The sequence below is a fragment of the Grammomys surdaster genome, unplaced genomic scaffold (genome assembly GCF_004785775.1).
Source record: "Grammomys surdaster isolate TR1022 unplaced genomic scaffold, NIH_TR_1.0 187, whole genome shotgun sequence".
In the NCBI taxonomy this organism is placed as follows: Eukaryota; Metazoa; Chordata; class Mammalia; order Rodentia; family Muridae; genus Grammomys; species Grammomys surdaster.
Window position 1 is genome coordinate 8,554,684 of NW_021604632.1, and position 18,615 is coordinate 8,573,298.

Here is an 18,615-nt window from a genome sequence, read left to right on the forward strand (position 1 = left end):
TATAAACCCCGTCTCCTGCTCAGTATCTTGCTGCTTCTCACCTGAGCTTGGTATAGTGTGACTTTGTGGTGTCCCTTGGCTCTTGACTGCCAGGATACTTCCCCCCTCAGAGCTATAACATTTACACTGGGTGTAAAGGCAGGGACCACTGTACCAAGCTTAAAGTCAGATTTGTGTGTGTGTGTGAACAAAATTAGATTTTCCAAACATGCACTGGATGAGTTCATCAAAATGGCTTCTTGAAAAGCAATTGGAATCCAGCGTCAACAAGATGGTTCAGTGGGTAAAGATGCTTGCCAAAGACCAAGCCAGATGACCTGATTTCAATCCCTTGGACACACATAATGAAAGGCAAGAACCAACTTCTAGAAGTTATCCTTGGATCTCCGTGTACACACACACACTATTTGTTGAACCATGAGCTACAGGAACCAGAAATAGTAACTCAGATCATTTTAATATAATCCCCTTGATGTTCCTCTATTATGTACGCTCGACAGAAAGGGCCACAGGTACACAAATGAGGAAGTAACTTGTTCTAGGTTTATACAGTAACAAGCAGACCTGTCAGGATGTGAAGGCAGATAGTTTAGCTCCTGTTAAGTAAGGCAAATAGGCTGAGATCACCAAGCAGTTTGGATTACCACAGCTAGGACTGCTTCAGAAAGTGGCTCCAAAGCCTTGTTGCACCTGGGCTCTGAAGTGAGTTCAAAACTAGCCTGGGCAACTTTGCAGGACCTGTCTTAGAATAAAATTTTACTAGGGGCTGGGGACAGTGCACGGTTGATAAAGTACTTGCTCTAGAATGGCGAGGACTTGGGTTGACTCCCAGAACCAACCCATGTTTCTTTTAAAAAGAAAAAAGGCTTGCCATGTTGGCACTATTTTTTAATACCAGTGCTGCAAAGCAGAGGCGGAATTCGAGGTCTATGTCTTGAGTTCCAAGTCAAGCAGGGCTACACAATGAGACTCTGTCTCAAAACAAAGTAACTTTTTTCTATTGTACAGATTTTCACAATTTGCGAAATGTCTAACGCTATGCATGCGCTTATTTTTCATATTCTTCACAGGGTCCCAAGTCTGCAGCTAAGCCTTCAAAATAGCCCGCCTGGCTGGGCTGTGTGGACTTCAATCCCCAGCAAGCATTGCAGCAGACACAGCGGGAACTACGGATGCCGAGGAGGTTGGGTGGACCCCCTCCACCTCGGTCCTTTCCCTCCCAGAAGCCCGCGGGCGGCTTGGAACCCCGTCGGTATCATGGCTGCGGGAGCCGGGACAGCAGGCCCTGCTTCCGGCCCGGGCGTTGTGCGTGACCCGATGGCGTCACAGCCAAGGAAACGGCCCAGCCGGGAGGGCGGGGAGGGCGCGCGGCGGTCGAACACGATGGCGGGAGGAGGCGGGAGCAGCGACAGCGGCGGGCGGGCAGCGAGCCGGCGGGCATCGCGCAGTGGCGGGCGGGCGCGACGGGGGCGGCACGAGCCGGGACTGGGAGGCGCGGCAGAGCGGGGCGCGGGGGAAGCTCGGCTGGAGGAGGCGGTCAACCGCTGGGTGCTCAAGTTCTACTTCCACGAGGCGCTGCGGGCCTTTCGGAGTAGCCGGTACCGGGACTTCAGGCAGATCCGGGACATCATGCAGGGTGAGGGCCGACCCGGGCCGCAGGGAGGACTAGGTCTGTGGGGGCATGACTTGGGGTCCGGGGCTCGCAGAGCCAACCATGTCTTCTTTCCCAGCGTTGCTTGTCAGGCCCTTGGGGAAGGAGCATACGGTGTCCCGGTTGCTGCGGGTTATGCAGTGTCTGTCGCGCATTGAAGAAGGAGAAAATTTAGGTATGGCTATTTTTTGTGTTCTTTTTTGGGCTTACTTACGTAGGGTTTTGTTATTTTCAAACTTAAAACATCCGGAACTGAAAGATTCCGGGTTAAAGTGCACTACTGTTTCCACCGCGGAGGGCTTTTTCATTCAACGGTGGTTGAATTCTCTAATTCCAGTTTTCTCCAGTTAAAGTTCCTTGGCTGGTTTTATGTGTGTTTTGTTTTGTGTTCTCCCACCTGTTAATTGCACACCCATTTTTGTTGCTACAAGTAAGTTACGTCAATAAGGACACATCTTTCTCCCTCTTCCCTTGCATAATTAAATGTGAACACCCCCGCCCCCATATACACACAAGTTGAACTTGACAGCTACTTAACAAACTGTCTTGATTGTTGGCCACTTGTATCCGTGGAAGATGTGTTATTCTGGATTTTGGAGGCAAATGTATATATTATAATTGAGCTATGTTAAAAAATATTGAAAGATAGTCACTTGAAAGACGTTGAAGCCAGGTGTAGTGGCACATGCAGAAGCAGACAGATCTCTTGAGTCTGAGGCCAGCCTGGGCTACAAGAGCAAGTTCCAGGACAGCCAAGACTACAGAGAGAAACCCTGTCTTGAAAACAAACAAAAAAGAAATATGTTGATTTGAATTTGGACCATATAAGTACGTAAACAAATAATGCAAATATAACTGGGTTTGTATGGTCCTTTTATATTATTGTTGTTGTTGTTTGTTTGTTTGTTTGTTTGTTTTTAAATGACAGACTCTTACTACATAGCCATAGCTGTTGAACTCACTGTGTAAACCAGGTTGACCTCTGTCCTCTGCCTCCTGAGTGCTGAGATTAAATGCCTGGTTTGCATGGTTCTTGATACGAATGAGTCTTACGGTGTTTGCATGCTTTCATAGATAGCTGTGTATACTTTTTGGACCTGTTTGCTGCTCCGTAGCAAAGAGTTTCAAGTGGAAACTGTGTTTTGTCCTAGACTGTTCCTTTGATATGGAGGCCGAGCTCACGCCCCTGGAATCAGCTATCAATGTCCTGGAGATGATTAAAACAGAGTTCACACTGACAGACTCAATGGTTGAATCCAGCAGAAAACTGGTCAAGGAGGCTGTAAGACACATTTACTACTTTATTTTTTTGTCTAGCAGAAATCAGGGATCTTTGAGGACGCATTGTGGAATCTTTTCTGTGTGGGTAGAGGGAAGAGCAGGTGGAGAGAGCGAGCGAGTGAACAAGTAACATATCATCTCTTCACATGTCCCCTAGGCATGGAGGGTATAGCTCTGTGGTTTTGGTTGTCTGTGTGGCCTTGGCAGGAGCGAGCATTGCACTGGGAAGTGGGTTGACATTGGAGACTGCTGTTCTGGAAATTATTGTACCATTGAGGAGCACTGAGAAGAGGCTCCCCCCAACCCCCACCCCAGTACTTGTGGTCCTGGGTTTGGTCACCATATGTCTGTAATAAGCCAGAGGATGGTTAGGGCCTTGAGTAGTGTGGAACTGAGTTTTTTGACTGCTGAAAGGAGGATTAAGGAATATTCCCTGCACTAGGCTAGCATCAGAGTCAACCGGGGAAGAGGCATAGCATAGACAGTACCCCAGAATGACAAAGCTGAGGAGTGTCTAGGAATGTCGGAGTTCAGTTGGCTTCAAGAAGAACACTTTAAACAGAACAGAAGTGGCTGTGGTTTTTCTTCAGTAATCAAGGCTGAGGGTGTGGAAGCATGCGCATAGCTGGAGTGGAAGAGGCAGGAAAGTTAAGGCTAACAGACAAAGAGAACTGCAAAGGGCAAGGACTTGGGGTAGAGGGAGGAAACCCTGTTTCACAAGCTCTATACAGGGTACTCAAGTATTCTGTTTTAAAGAAAACAGACATCTGTTTGGGTAAGGGCCTGGAGTAGGAACTACTTGTTAGCCTTGCAAAGAATGCTTGGATAATTGGTGTTTAGTTCAAAGAGGAATAATCTTTTGTAGGTTTTTAGTATAGATAAGTCAGGTTATATTGAGGGAGAAATGCCAGAAAAATCCTTAGCAATGGAGTAGAAACCCAGGGGTACTCTGAGAATAGCTCAGATTGTTCTGAATGGAAGAAGTGTTACCTGGTCATAGTAACGTGTACAACCCTTGTAGAAATAAGGACTGTAGGTTTGTGATCTGGCCTGTCTTGTAGAGGAGTACAAGACTTGTAGGCATGTACACATTATAATTTTATTACTCAAGCACGTGGGTCTCTTTCTGGTTTTGTTTATTTGGGGGGGTTTGTTTTGAAATGGGGTCTTACTGTATACAGAGTAGCCACCACCTCTGTGTTCCTGCCTCAGCCTCCTCAGTGCTGGCTTAAACCACACAACCAGCTAAATTATTACATTCGTGTTCTAAATTTTTGTTTGTAATGTTTGTGAGCCCTAAGCTCCCTGGGGCTCAGTGGTTAAGAGCACTGGCCGCTCCTTCAAAGAACCCAGGTTCTGTTCCCACCACCTACATTGAGGCTCACAACAGTAATTCTACTGTAACAGTAGCAAACAGCCAAGCTGCACTCCTATCCCTTACTGTAATTGTCCCTTCAGTATAACAAAGTACTCTAAGATGTAGAAGCCTGAAACAGTGACTGTTAGCCTTTAGTTGCCAACGCTCAGGAAGCCAGTGGCCTACCTGAGCGGTTCTGGCTCAGGATTTCTTAAATAAAGTTACAGTTAAACGATCAGCTGGAGTTGCTGGTGCTGTAGCTTGGTGGCAGTCTCTGTGCCTCACATGGGAGAGACCCTAGATTAATCCTTAGCACTACAGGAATAATAAACATGATTGCAGTCACTTCGAGACTCAGCTGGTACTGGGAATGTTGATGCTTATTTGAAACCCCAGTACTCAGGAGGCTTAGGTGGGAGGATCTTGAGTTGCAAGCAAGCCTCGGGTGATAAGAAGATCCTGTCTAGGGTCTGAAAGTTGTGATCCACATCTGATGTGGCTAGTAGCAGGACTTACACTGTGGGCCAGCTGTAGGGTAGTGTACACATGGGACTGTGTCACACTGCAGGCAGCTCTGGGGTATCGTGCAGTGGGATTGTGCAGGAGGTGAGACTCACCGAAGACTTTAGAACCTGGGCCACAGCTGCTTTGATATCCTCCTTCCAAAATAACTGAGAATTTTCTGAAATTGCTGAGTTTCTCATTTAGGTCCTAGAGTCTCTTAGTGGGCATCTTAGAAAATACTATGGGGTGCCTAGGTTCATTTAAGCTCTGTAAATTGTTACAGTAATTTATTATTTTGTTTTTGAGACAAGGTCTCACTATGTAATAGCCTTGGCTGATCTAGAACTTGCTATTTAGACCAGCCTGGTCTGGAACTCAGTGATCTGCCTCTTGCCTCTGGGCTTCCCGAGTATTGCGATTAAAGACATTCACTATTACAGTGGGCACAATAATTTATTTTAAAATGTACTAAAATATGTTGGATGGTAGCAGTGCATGCCTTTAGTCAAGGCATTCTGGAGGTCGAGGTGGGCAGATCTCTGAGTTTTAGACCAGCCTGGTCTACAGAGCAAGTTCCAGGATAGCCAGGGCTACACAGAGAAATCCTTTCTCAAAAAAGTATTAAAATGGGGTCTGGGATATGGTTCATTGGTTCACAGCCTGGTCTACAGAGCAAGTTCCAGGATAGCCAGGGCTACACAGAGAAATCCTTTCTCAAAAAAGTATTAAAATGGTGTCTGGGATATGGTTCATTGGTTCAGCGCTGACTGGAGTTCAGCTCCCCAGTGTCAACGGTGGTAGAGCATGGCGGTGCGATCACCCAGCTTCAGGAGGCAGAGATGAGATCTCCAGGACAGGGTAGCTGAGGAGGCCAGCTCTATCTGAGAGCTCTGGGTTTGATTGAGTGTCTCTGCCTCAGTAAGGTGGAAGAAAGATTGTGGGTAATTTAAAAAAAAAAAAAAAGAAAAGAAAATGTTTAACTTAGTAAACTCAGTTAGCACTTCTCAATTCATGTTCAGAAATTTTTGGAGGTCTCTGAGGCTCTTTCAGAGGACACTCAATTTCTAAAAAATGCTAGTTCCTTTTTTAAAAGTTTTTATTAATAAGTGTGTCCGTGTGTGTCCATGTGGATGGTCTGTAGGATGACCAGAGGACTGCTTTGTGAGGTCTTTCCCTCTCTTACCTTTACATAGGGTACAGTGATTGACCCGACTGTCTTCTGTTTTTATGGCAAACTCTCTTCCCCACTGAGCAGGCATAGTAGTGCGCTTTTGTAATCCCGGCACTGACGTGGCAGGGGCAGGGGCAGGGGCAGGGGCAGGGGCCAGCCTCTTCTATGTAGTGAGGCTGTTTGGGGTGGGGGGTGTTGCTAAGTTTGCTTATTGGTCAGGGAAGAGTGGTGCCGTGGTTAAGAGCACTGGCTTCTTTTCCAAAGGACCCTAGTATCCACATGGTGCTTCACAGTCCGCAGTAGCTCCTGTCCCAGGGGATCTGACGCTCTCTTCTGGACTTTTCAGGCACTGCACACACATAAATGCAGACAAAACACCCATACACATAAAATAATTTGGGGGATGGGGTTTGAAACAGGGTTTCTCTGTATAGCCCTGGCTGTTTTCCAGGCCCATATCCTGGAACTTGATCTGTGGACCAGGCTAGCCTTGGACTCTCGATCTGCCTCCTGTGTGCTGGGAGCAAAATGAAGCTTTTTTAAAAACAAGACTTTGCTTCTTAAGGTTTGATGTAAGGGCAGGACTAATGAGAGCCTGTAAGCCCTCGCTCTTTAGGAGGCTGGGGGAAGTTCAAGGCCAGCATGGTAAACTTAATGAGACCCTATCTAAAAAAAGAGAGGGCTGGCTCAGCAGGTAAGGGCACCAGCTGCCAAGTCTGACAGCCAGAACTTACACCTTACATCCCAGCCTAGTGCAACATGGTAGAAGGAGAGAAACAACTAGAACATGTCCTGACCTTCATGAGCACCATAGCACATACTCTGGTCCACATCCATGGACATACGCAGTAAATAATGAGAGAACATTGAAACCGAGGGCTGTGGGGTGGATCCACAGCTCACACTTGGCTGCTATTGAAACTGAAGGCTGTGGGGTGGATCCACAGCTCACACTTGGCTGCTATTGAAACCAAAGGCTGTGGGGTGGATCCACAGCTCACACTTGGCTGAAGGCTGTGGGGTGGATCCACAGCTCACACTTGGCTGCTATTGAAACCGAGGGCTGTGGGGTGGATCCACAGCTCACACTTGGCTGCTATTGAAACCGAGGGCTGTGGGGTGGATCCACAGCTCACACTTGGCTGCCGCCGTACCCATGAGTCCCCAGTGCCAACAGCCAAGGGAAAGGCTGAAGTCAAAGATGAGTGGCAATGTCAGAAACGCTGTTAAAACAGTCTTCCCATGAAGGCACTCAGACTCTGATTCCAGCAATCAGAAGGCTGAGGCAGGAGGATTGACATTAATTCCACAGGCCAGCCTTGTCTGCAAAGTAAGTTCCAGGATATAAAGAAACTATCTTTTGAGAGAGAGAGAGAGAGAGAGAGAGAGAGAGAGAGAGAGAGAGAGAGAGAGAGAGACAGAGGAAGAAAGAGGAGGAGGAGGAAGAGGATGAGGAGGAGGCAGGAAAGAGAAAATCCTCTGTAGACCAGGCTAACCTCAGACTCAGAGACCTGCATGCCCGCATGCCAGAGTTGGGTGGTGTGTGCCACTCTCCCCAGCTGCTATTTTTTTTTCTGCTGCTTTATGGTTTCTTATTTCTGTCAGCTTTAGTTATTTGGCAGTTTTTCCCATTATAAACCTATCTTACCTGTTTTGAAAGTCTGCTTGTAATGTCCTATTTGTCTAAATTAACCAGAGACCATTCAGAGGGTTACAGTCTTAAGAATCTTATTAAATATAAGAGAGAAGGAATTGGACCTTTTCCTGAAAGCTGTAGGAAATTAACATATAAAGTTAAGCTCACAGCATAGACTTCAGTTTTGAAAGCATTTACATCTCCTGTCCTGTCTCACAAATTAAATTACGGGTGGCTTGTGTTCCAGCTCTGGGCAAGCAGAGCACAAAGCCGGTTCTCCTTACTGATGCACACAGTGCGGAACAGCTGCTGGAGAGTCAGATGTGGAAATGGTGAGGCAGGAGAAGAAGACCAAGACTAGTGTGGAGTAGTTACCACTTTCTTCTTGTGTTATCTAGAATGGACTCCAGTTAGGCACCCTGAGCACCTGGACATGTACTCCAGGTATGAACAGAAGGAGTCCCAAAAGTCCTCCTCTTTCTGGCCTTGGGAACTTTCCCATTGATTGAGACAATGGAAGGAGAATCTGTCTTTTCTTTTCTTTATCCTTTCGATCCTGCTCTGGCCCCAGGCAGTACTGCTGTGGTAGCAGCTGTGCTGAGCAGTGGTAACCGGCAGAGCATGGGGGGTGGGGGGGAAATGCAGGGTGCAGACTGGGTTTTCCTATGTAGCTGTTTGTGGCTAGCCTGGAACTCACTCTGTAGACCATGATGGCCTGGAACTCAGGAGACTCACCTGCCTCTTTCTCTGAATGAGGGGATTAAAAGCAAGCACTACCACACTTGGCTGTTGGAAGATTCAGTGTCCCTAAGATTCTGTTTGTTCTAGTTAATCCAGTTCCCATTGCAGTCTCATCAGCTGATGTTACGTGTAAGAGAAGGCAAAGGGACTAAAGTTACCAGAACAAAAGATACAGACAGGGATGCGTGGGGTAAGGGAGACCCCAGGGCTGGGTGTAGGTGGGTGGGTGAGTGAGTGAGTGAGTGAGTGAGTGAGCGAGTGAGCTAGAGAGTGTGCATGCGAGTGAGCAAGTGAGCGAGAGAACATGAAGCCCTTATCACACATATGACGGATGGATCTTTGACAATATGACAGCATTTCAATCACTAAATTCATTAAATGAAAAGGGGCAGTCTTCAGCAGTTGCTGTTGAAACAATGGGATGTTAATATGCAAACACGAATCATGACCATAGGCATAGTTCATACATACCAAACAATAATTCAAAGTAGATCACTAAGAAATTGTAAAATGTAAAACCACAAAACTTTTGTTGTTAGTGGTTTTTGCTTTTTTTGAGACTGGGTGGCTCTGTAACCTTGACTGTCGTGGACCTTGCTATGTAGACTGGCCTCAAATGCCTACCTCTGCCTCCCAAGTGCAAAGATTAAAGGCATTGGTCACTGCACCCAACTTAAAACCATGAATCTCTTGAAGAAAGCGTAAAAGAAGGTCGTTTTAGCTAGCATGTCAGGTTCAGTTCAGTGCTGCATGTCTGGGATCCCGGCATATAGGAGTGGAGGAAGAGAGAACAGGAGTTTAAGGACCATCTGTATTACAAGGGAGTCTTACCTGGACAAAAAGAATGGGGCTGGGGTGGGTGCTAGAGAGGTGGTTTAGTTAAAAGCACTTGTTCTTGCAGAAGACCCTGGTTTGGTTCAGTACCCACATGGCTGTTCATAACCATCTATGGGATCCTATGCCCTTTACTGACTTACCTGGGCACCAGGTACACACACATTGTACATTCTTACATACAAGCAAAACATTCATACACATGAATAAAAGTAACTAAGCCTTTAAAAAAATCCTCAAGAGGAAAAATTGATACATGGGGCTTCAGAGGTTAAAACATTTGTTCTAGCTGGGCATGGAGGGGCACACCTTTAATCCCAGCACTCAGTGGGAGGCAGATCTCTGAGTTCATGGCCAGCCTGGGTTACAGAGCAAGTTCTAGGACGTCCAAGGCCACACAGAGAAACCCTGTCTTGAGAAACAACTCACTTTTGTTCTGAGGGGAAACACTACATAGAAAGATAAACAGAAATATTTATAAATATTAAAATTTTTTGGAAGAAAATATTTATAAGTCATATCTGACAAGAGACTTGTAGCTATGATATATAAATAACTATGTATGTATGTATGTATGTATGTATGTCCAAACCTGTGCACCTCCCTCTTCCTGAGACAGTAGTCTCATTCTGAGGTTACAAGCGTGAGCTATCACACTGAGCTAAAGTGCTTTGGTTGGTTGGTTAGTTGGTTGGTTGGTTGGTTTGTTTGTTTGGTTGGTTGTTGTTGTCGTTGTTTTGAGACTTTGAGGCCCTGGCCTGGAACTTACTAGATAGACTTTGAATCCAGAAATCCACCTGGTATGATTCAAGGTATATACTACCATACTTGGCAATTAATAATAGCCTTAATAATAGCCATTTGGGGGTTTGGTCAAGTTTTTAAGTTTAGGGTTTTTTGTGTGAGTGAATGAGACAGAGAGTGTGTGTGTGTGTGTGTGTGTGTGTGTGTGTGTGTGTGTGCACGTCCATTGGTGTTTTGATTACACATATGTCTGTGTGAGGATGTCAGATCCCCTGGAACTGGAGTTACATGGTGTGAGCTGCCATCTGAATCCAGGTTCTCTGGAAGAGTAACTAGTGCTTTTAATCACTGAGCCATCTCTCCAGCCCTGAGATTTATTTCATTTTTAAGTGTATCAGTGTTTTGCTTGCTTGTATGTCTGTGGACCATGTGCATGCTTGGTATCCAACAAGGTCAGAAGATCATTAGATCCCTGGGACTTGGAGTTATGGCTGTGAGCTACCATGTGGGTGCTGAGAATTGAACCTGGGTTCTCTACAAGATCAGTATGTGTTCTTAACCACTGAGCTAGCCCTGTGACTTAGTAACATTTAAAGAGTGAAACTGGCCGGGCAGTGGTGGCACACGCCTTTAATCCCAGCACTTGGGAGGCAGAGGCAGGCAGACTTCTGAGTTCGAGGCCAGCCTGGTCTTCAGAGTGAGTTCCAGGACAGCCAGGGCTACACAGAGGAACCCTATCTCAAACAAACAAACAAAAGCACAAAAAACTCTATGACTTAACAAATGAGATGAAGTGTGTATGTGAGTATATACTGTGTGCCAGGTACCCACAGAAGCCAGAAAGGAGCTTTGATCTGGAGTTTGTATTATAGGCAGTTGTGAGCTTCCTGGCATGGGTGCTGGGACCGGAACTCTGGTCCTCTGCAAAGTAGCAAGCACTCTAACCACTGAGCCATCTCTCCTGCCTCTAAAGTCTATTTTTCCTTTTCTTTTGGGGGGTAGTTGGGGTGGGGTGGGATATTGGATTTTTTGAGTCGGGGTTTCTCTGTATATCCCTGGTTGTTCTAGAACTTACTCTGTAAACCAGGCTAACATAGAACTCAGATCTCCCTGCTTCTGCCTACTTGGTGCTGGGATTAATGGTGTACACCACTACCACCTGGCATAGCATCTGATCTTAACAGTTTAGTATCTGACACTTCCTCCTCCATTCAAAGACAATATGTTAAATGGAGTTTTAGAGCTCGGTGATAGGCTAGGAGCTTCCTCCATCCCTTCCACCCATCAACCTGGTATTGTAGTACCTCCAGGAACTGTGAACCCGGTGGGGGTCATTAACGAATGTTAGGGAGGATGTGGATAACTGAAACAGTTGCACATTGCTGATAGAAATGCTAAGTAGTACACCTATTCTGTACCATAAGAGTTTGGCTGCCACTTACCCTGTTAAACAAGTATGCTCCAAGAATCCAACTCCTGTGTATTTACGTCAGAGTTGAAGAGTTGGTCACACATAATAAAACCTGTTTTATCATGTCTTTTGATAATGACCAAAAACTGTGACCTACCAACTGTTCTTGAGTGGATAAATGAATAAACTATAATAAGTTTCAAACAATACAGTCGTGCTCAGCAGCAAGAAAATAGAGCCTGGCTGCACAGAGCTCAGGGACTCGCACTGTGCTGGGAAGAAAGCACCGGTAACACAGCTGGTGCTAGGGCGCCGTCTGCTGGCCAATGTCTGCAATCTCAGCTCTCGGGAGGCCGAGGCAGGAGGATTTGAGTTTTATGTGATGATACTCTACCTAAAGCAAGAAATAGTGCCACTTTACGCCTATAATATTTTGTATAAAGACACAGAATAGCAAAAAGAAGAGTTTAGGAAGTGGGCATTGAGGAGGGCGTTAGTTTGGCATTCTTGCAGATACAGACATTTGGGTATCTCAACATTTCATGCCATATGCCCTAAACAGTTTTTCTCTGTACAAGTTAAATGTAGTTAGACCTAATAGAATTGTTATGGTTTATAAAAAATAAAAGCTGTTAAGAAAGTAAGTATAATAATATTTCTGCTGAAATGATATGTACATAAGCAAGGTCATCTGAAAAGATAGTTAAGTTTGCCTCTTCTAAGAATTTATAGTCATGCCTGCTTGTTGACGGGCAGGCGTTTGACACGGGTTCCATCTGCCCTGAATGACTGTACTTACTAGCATGTAAAAATGTTCTCTCAGGAGCCCAGTCACCACTGTCTTTCCTGTGTTTGCTCTCTCAGAGTCTCTCTCCTCTTGTGATGGGAGCGTCTGCTCCTACCTGACTCTTGGCTGTTTTCATTTTCTGTTGTGGTGAGCTGTTTGCAATTCTCAGCAGTTCACCCCCACACTCTAGCTAGAGTAGCTAGCTGGCATCTGTGGTCTAAGAAGCTTGTTTCTTGTACAGAATAGGCCTAGTCCTTTTTTGGATGGAACTGGCAGAACACTGGTCAGCAGATCCCCACATTATGTCTTCTCTTGCTGAGCCCCAACCCATGTCAAAGCTCTTGTTCCCAAAAAAGATTGGAATCAATTGTTCCGTAGACCTGAAATTCAGAGACTCTGCTGTAACTCCTGTCTGTTCTGTCTTTTCTAAGGCAGCCTGGCTTAGCCTGGCTAAGAGTCTATAGCCCAGGGGATCCAGTTTTTGCTCTCAGGTATTAAAAAGAAACAAAAAACTACACATATGATTCCTCATAGTGCTTGAACAATAATGGTGGCTTTTAAATACAGGAATTTGATACAGTGTGAAAACAGTCATAGGTAGTTATAAGATTTAGCGTTTCAGCAGAGTATGTTTTGGTATTTGATATTTTAATGACAATTGTCATTACTGAACTTTTACATCTTTCTCCCTTTTATAGGCTGTCATTATTTGTATCAAAAACAAAGAATTTGAAAAGGCTTCAAAAATTTTGAAAAAATACATGTCTAAGGACCCCACAACTCAGGTAAATTTGATCTATTTTTGTTCCTGTGACTTAATCCTTCTCACTGGTGTTTGTGGACAGTAATGAAAAAGAGTTGTTAGCAATGCCATCTATCCCAAATGTGGTAAGACACACCGTTAACTCCAACACTTGGGGAGGTAGATGCAGGCAGTTTTTCACAAGGCCAGCCTGGTCTACATAGTGTGTTCTGGGCGAGCCAGAAAACTACAGAGTGAGACTTTGTCTCAAAAAAAAAGAAGAAATCATCTCAGTACTCACTTTTAAATACCGAACATCTTATCTAATCCCAGCCTCTCAGAGCTTTTGCTTATGGGGCTTTTGGGGTCCCGCTTGAGGTTTTAATAATAAATACACAGGGACAGCTCTAAGGCCATTGGCCTGTTTGCTTGGGCACTCTCTCAGGTAGTGTCTAGCTCAACCCGACTTCTCTGACTTGTCGCTGTCGGGTCCCTCCACATGTCTCTCACTGCTCTGCTTCTCGCTCCTTCCTCTTCTGTTGCTCAGAGAGGCAAGAGGACTGCAAGTCTGGGGACTGCCTTGGGCTATAGCTAGTTCAAGGCTAGCTTATGCCACAGTTAGACTGCTTGACCATGTTTCAGGTCTTTTTATATTTAAGGTGACTCTGACTCTGGCTTCAGTATCTGAGACTGGCTTTTCAAGATTCAGTTTTTTTCAAGCTACTTATCTTCCTTGTTCTGTTGGCTTTGTGATAGAACATTTAAGTAATTGATAACCAGATGTTCAATAAAAAGTATGAGACTATAAACGCTAGCCCTGTAGGCTTGGAAGGCTACGTTGGGAAGAACTTAATATCTCTATTTCCTGTCAAGGGTGGAGTCATTTTGAGCTACATCCTCAGTTGGGTTCCCTTCCCACAACTCGTATGGTTCTATAAATGTAAATTGTAGTCTGGGGAATGTTGCTCAGTGGTAGGTCATTTATCTAACCTGTCTGGGTGTGAACCCTGTGCCAGACACGTACACAGCCCACTTTATCCCTTTTTGTTGTTTTGAAGCAAGATTTCTCTATGTAGCTGTGGCTATTACTGAACTAAGTAGACCAGGCTGCCCTCAAACTAACAGATATTGTCTGCCTCTACCTCTCAAGTACCATCATGCCTGGCAAAAGTCCCTTGATTTTTGAAGAGCTAATATGTAGTACAAAATCCAAAAAGTATTCTAAGGGCCTGTAAAATTGGGTAAAGGTGCTTGATGCCAGGCCGGGGAGCCTGAGTTCCAACCCCAAGACCCAATACCTGCTTGTCCTCTGACCTCCACACTTGTGTTATTACACATACGCACACGCACATGCACGCGCACGTAAAATACAATAATAAAACTTAAGTTGTACGAAAGCCAGGAGTGACAAAAGAGCTGAGTGAAACTTCCCTTGTTTGGCCTTCGCCTGTTGCTGCTCTCAGAGTCGGCTGTGGCTAGTCTTACCCTTTCAGGGATACCGTCTACCAGCAAGTCTGCTGTGTGTGCACATAAACCTAGTGTGTCCTTCGTCTGCAGGCAGGGCACAGACAGATCTACACTGATTTGAACACGTAGACTTCTTTCTCTCGATACTGTAGTAAGGGATTTTTTGTTAACATATAGTAAAGCTGCTCTTCCCTTTTTTTTTATCACTAGCTGTGTAGTAACATAGCATGGCTGAACCACGGCTAGTCAACCAGTCCTTTGAATTGCTGGACAGCATTACAAATGTTTTGGTGGTGTTCTGTCCCAGCTCAGCCCTGATGTTTACCATTCTCTTTCTCCTCTTGTGATTGTCAATCTTCCATGTAGAAGCTAAGAACTGATCTCCTGAACATTATCCGGGAAAAGAACTTGGCACACCCTGTTATCCAGAACTTTTCCTATGAGATCTTCCAGCAGAAGATGTTGCGCTTCCTGGAGAGCCACCTGGATGACACAGAGCCTTACCTCCTCACGGTGGGCCTTGTCCCCCTCAGCTCCTAGAGTCATGTCTGGGGCCTTGAGCATGAGTGGGAATGGAAATTTAGAAGTGGAAAGAGTATGTGACAGAGACTGGGTTGTATGCATGGCCCTTCTGATTGCCTGTGAGAGGCCTAAGATGAGCGCCTGTCTGTGGCACGTGGAACTTACCTGGTTTCTCTTGCCTGCGTTTGTATTCTGTTCCATGTGACCAGGATCTTAGTTAAAGTAGCGCATGCTCTTATAATCCATGCAGTTCCTACAGCAGCGGAGTCAGAGCTGAGAGGTCAGTGCACAGTGATGGGAGTTGCTGTGTGAGGTAGGGAAGGAGAGGCTGCAAGTGTGACACAGTCCACACGAGCTGGATGGAGTGTGACACAGTCCACATGAGCCAGATTGAGGGGGATCCTTTTGTGTGTGTGTGTGTTTTGCTTGTACAAATGCCTGAGCACCACATTTGTGTGTAGTGCTCGTAGAGGCCAGAAGGTGTCAGGTCCCCCGAGACTGCAGGAGATAGTGTTATGAGCCTCCATATGGGAGCTGAAAATCAAATTTGGGTCCTCCACAGGAGCATCCAGCACTCTTAACTGCGGAGTGATTCTCTTGCCTTACGCACACCCCTCTGAGATAGGGTCTTACCATGTACTCCTGGCTTGCCTGGAAAGATATGTAACCCAGGCTGGCCTTGAACTCACATCCACCTATCTCTATGATAGTGCCTCCTGAGTGCTAGGATTGAAGGTGTGGGCCACTGTGCTGTACTGGTGTTACGAAGACAGCCTTTAGTTGAACTCGAGATTGCATGGTGAAGCACACCACTGTTCTGTACAGTAAGGCAGTCACGTAAAAAGTCTCTGGGTTTGGTCCTCAGCACCACCCCCCCCCCCCCAAAAAAAAAAAGAGGCAGTGAAGTAGGGGAACCAGGATTTTGATGATGGTAGAAATTGCCTGTTGTAATGGTGGATGTGAGGCCTAGTAGGGTACTGTCAGCGATAGAGCCTATCAGCTATTTGTCAAATCTCGATCACTTGTAAGGCAGGTAGTTGGGCTAGTTTGCAGGAAATATCTGGATGCTGGGTGCCACCTAGACCAAATGCATTTCTTTACATTTGCGGTATGTGGGGCATATTCTGCTTACATGAGGATAGAATTGGATCTGAAATGAATGAGTAGTCTAACACTCAGAGTAAGAGGAAGACAGAAGAAGGACAGAGTTAAGGCAAGAATGTCCTGCCTAGAGCTTCCTGATTTTCACATAGCTGTCAGTAAGACAGAATGTTTGTGGGGATAGAGTCAATAAAAATTATATACACAAACTAAAAGTTATCCTATCTGTAAGTTATCCTAAGTTTTAAAAACCTGTTTGAGCCAGGCATTGTGTGGCATATCCCTAAAATGCCAGCATCTGGGAAACAAGCAGGAAAGACACAGCAAGTCCAAGGCCAGCCTGGTCTATCTTATGAGTACTAGGCCATCCAGACCTGTATGCTGAGCCCTGCCTCAAAAAATCAAAAATTAAAACAGGGGGGGCCTGGAGAGACAGCTCAGGGGTTAAGAGCATTCGCTGTTCTTGCAGAGGATCCAGGTTAGGTTCTGGCCTCTGTGAGTGTGTGGTACACATGAACTCATGCAAGCACATGCACATATGTGAAAATAAATACTTTTTAAGAAGTAGGGGAAGACTCCAAAAGAGACTGGGAAATCAGGAGCTGGATTGGGACTGAGGTGGGAGGGACGGGGTGCAGTGCCAGAGCTCTCAGTGCACTAGCTGTCTGTAGAGGGGCTGCTGTGGCCATTCTGCTGTTCTGTTTCAAGATGAGGAAGAGAAGTCTGAGGGTGCCCCCCTCATGCTGTTCCGATCTGTGTCCTCCAGCCAGTGCCTGGATTGGATCTGTAGCTGCGTTGCTTGTGTGTCGGGTGTGATTGGTGGAAGAAGCAGGAACTGAGTGAACATTCATGGCTTCCTCCTCTGATGACTCCCGTCCTTTCCTAGATGGCTAAGAAAGCTTTGAAATCTGAATCAGCCGCTGCAAGTACCGTGAGGGAAGAAAAGCACCCAGAGCCAGTGGAGAAACCACTCAGAGAGCCTCCAAGGTGAGGATGCCCTTTTGTGGTTGTGAGGGAGACATTTTGCTGACATTACCAGGTTATTGGCATACCACACTTTGAGAGGCAGAGAACACGGCCTAGGAAATGAGACTAGCTGCCTGCGGTCTGTGACGTCCCAATTGGCACTCCCCCAAAGGTTCTGATTTTACTTCTCTGCCTCACCTGTAACTTGTGGGTCAGCCCCCTCCACCTCCACCCCATCTGACCCCATTTGTAGCCCAGGCTAGCCAGGAATTCAGCAATACTCCGTCAGCTTCTCATGTGTTAGGATTTCAGTGCAAGCCGAGTACGTGACAAGATAACTGATGCTTTAATTCACTCATGAAGCAGTGTTCAGATAAATGAGTCAGAGCTGGGCATGGTGGCACATAGCTTTTGGGAGGAGGTGGGGGGAGTTGGTGGGGGAAGGGTACATTCAAGACAGGGTTTCTCTGTGTAGCCCGGGCTGTCCTGGAACTTCCTCTGTAGACCAAGCTGGCCTTGAACTCAGAACTGCCTGCCTCTGGTGGCACATAGCTTTAATTCCGGCACTTGGGAGATAGAGGCAAGAGGCTCTGAGTTAGAGGCCAACCTGAGCTATATATAGTGAGACCCTGTCTCAAAAAGAAATGAAAAGAACTGGTTGCAAATGTCAAAGAAAAGGAAGGAAGACAAGTCTGAATCTCAAGTCTGGTGATTTAACATGAAAGCCAAACGGTAGATTCCTACAGGGTGGGGAGGAACGCTTTTATATTTTTGGTTGTGAGCCTAACCTTAACGGGTGAGCCATCTCTCCAGCCCTGGTCCATTTTTATATAACCATAATTTTGGAGGTGTGAGGGTCCATATGTAGTGACGGCCTTCTTGTTGGCATGCCAGCTGATGGTGAGGAAGGAATGTGTATGCCTGTCACTGTCTGTCTCCCCTGGTCTTGAGTACATTGGTAGTTAATCTAGGGGGCACTATCCTGATGGTCTTTTAGTTACTTACTGTGGCCCTATCTTTAAACTAGGAGTTAAATGTCAACCTATGACTCACTGAAACCATATTTAAGTCATAGCACCCTGGTTTGAAATACAGAGGGCCAAATGGGTCCTAAAATAAAACATTGTGGGGCTGGAAAAATGGCTCAGAGGTTAAGAGCACTGACTGCTCTTCCAGAGTCCTGAGTTCAATTCCAGCAACCATATGGTAGCTCACAGCCATCTGTAATAGGATCTGATGCCCTCTTCTAGTGTGTCTGAAGACAGCTGCAGTGTACTCATATATATAAAATAAATCAATAAATTATTAAAAAAAAAGACATTCCAAAGCAGGCCACTAACAAGGAGAGACAGGGTTTTCTGTCTGTTCGATGACTACTTTGTGAAGAGTGTCTATGCATTCCACGATAAGTTCAGATTGGGTGTGTCTGAGATGTCCCTTTCTTATGGTTAGGGTTCTCAAGTTTTAGACACAGTTGTTTATTTTAATTGTGTGTATGTGTGTGCATGGTGCATATGTGTTTCTGTGGGATCCAGGAGAGGGATCTGAGTAGTGGATCTGGGTTTAGGGAGGGTTGAGTAGTGGAGCTGGGTTTAGAGGGTTGAGTAGTGGATCTGGGTTTAGGGAGGGTTGAGTAGTGGATCTGGGTTTAGGGAGGGTTGAGTAGTGGATCTGGGTTTAGAGGGTTGAGTAGTGGATCT

General features: G+C 45.8%; 1 protein-coding gene and 1 pseudogene across 2 annotated transcripts in view; both read left to right on the forward strand.

The window, feature by feature from the left end:
- The first annotated feature begins 1,227 nt into the window (after nt 1–1,227).
- The window catches only part of Terf2 (telomeric repeat binding factor 2), a 28,138-nt gene continuing 10,750 nt past the window's right edge, over nt 1,228–18,615 (forward strand). The window contains exons 1-6 of one of the 2 annotated variants that reach the window (XM_028768748.1): nt 1,228–1,636; nt 1,731–1,826; nt 2,803–2,933; nt 12,816–12,902; nt 14,693–14,839; nt 16,836–16,936. In XM_028768748.1, coding sequence (XP_028624581.1) covers nt 1,258–1,636; nt 1,731–1,826; nt 2,803–2,933; nt 12,816–12,902; nt 14,693–14,839; nt 16,836–16,936 — 941 coding nt within the window. In that variant the 5' untranslated portion in view covers nt 1,228–1,257. The remainder of the gene's footprint in view (nt 1,637–1,730; nt 1,827–2,802; nt 2,934–12,815; nt 12,903–14,692; nt 14,840–16,835; nt 16,937–18,615) is intronic. The other variant, XM_028768749.1, reaches the window with a different exon arrangement.
- Nucleotides 11,039–11,245, forward strand: LOC114622327 (annotated as a pseudogene).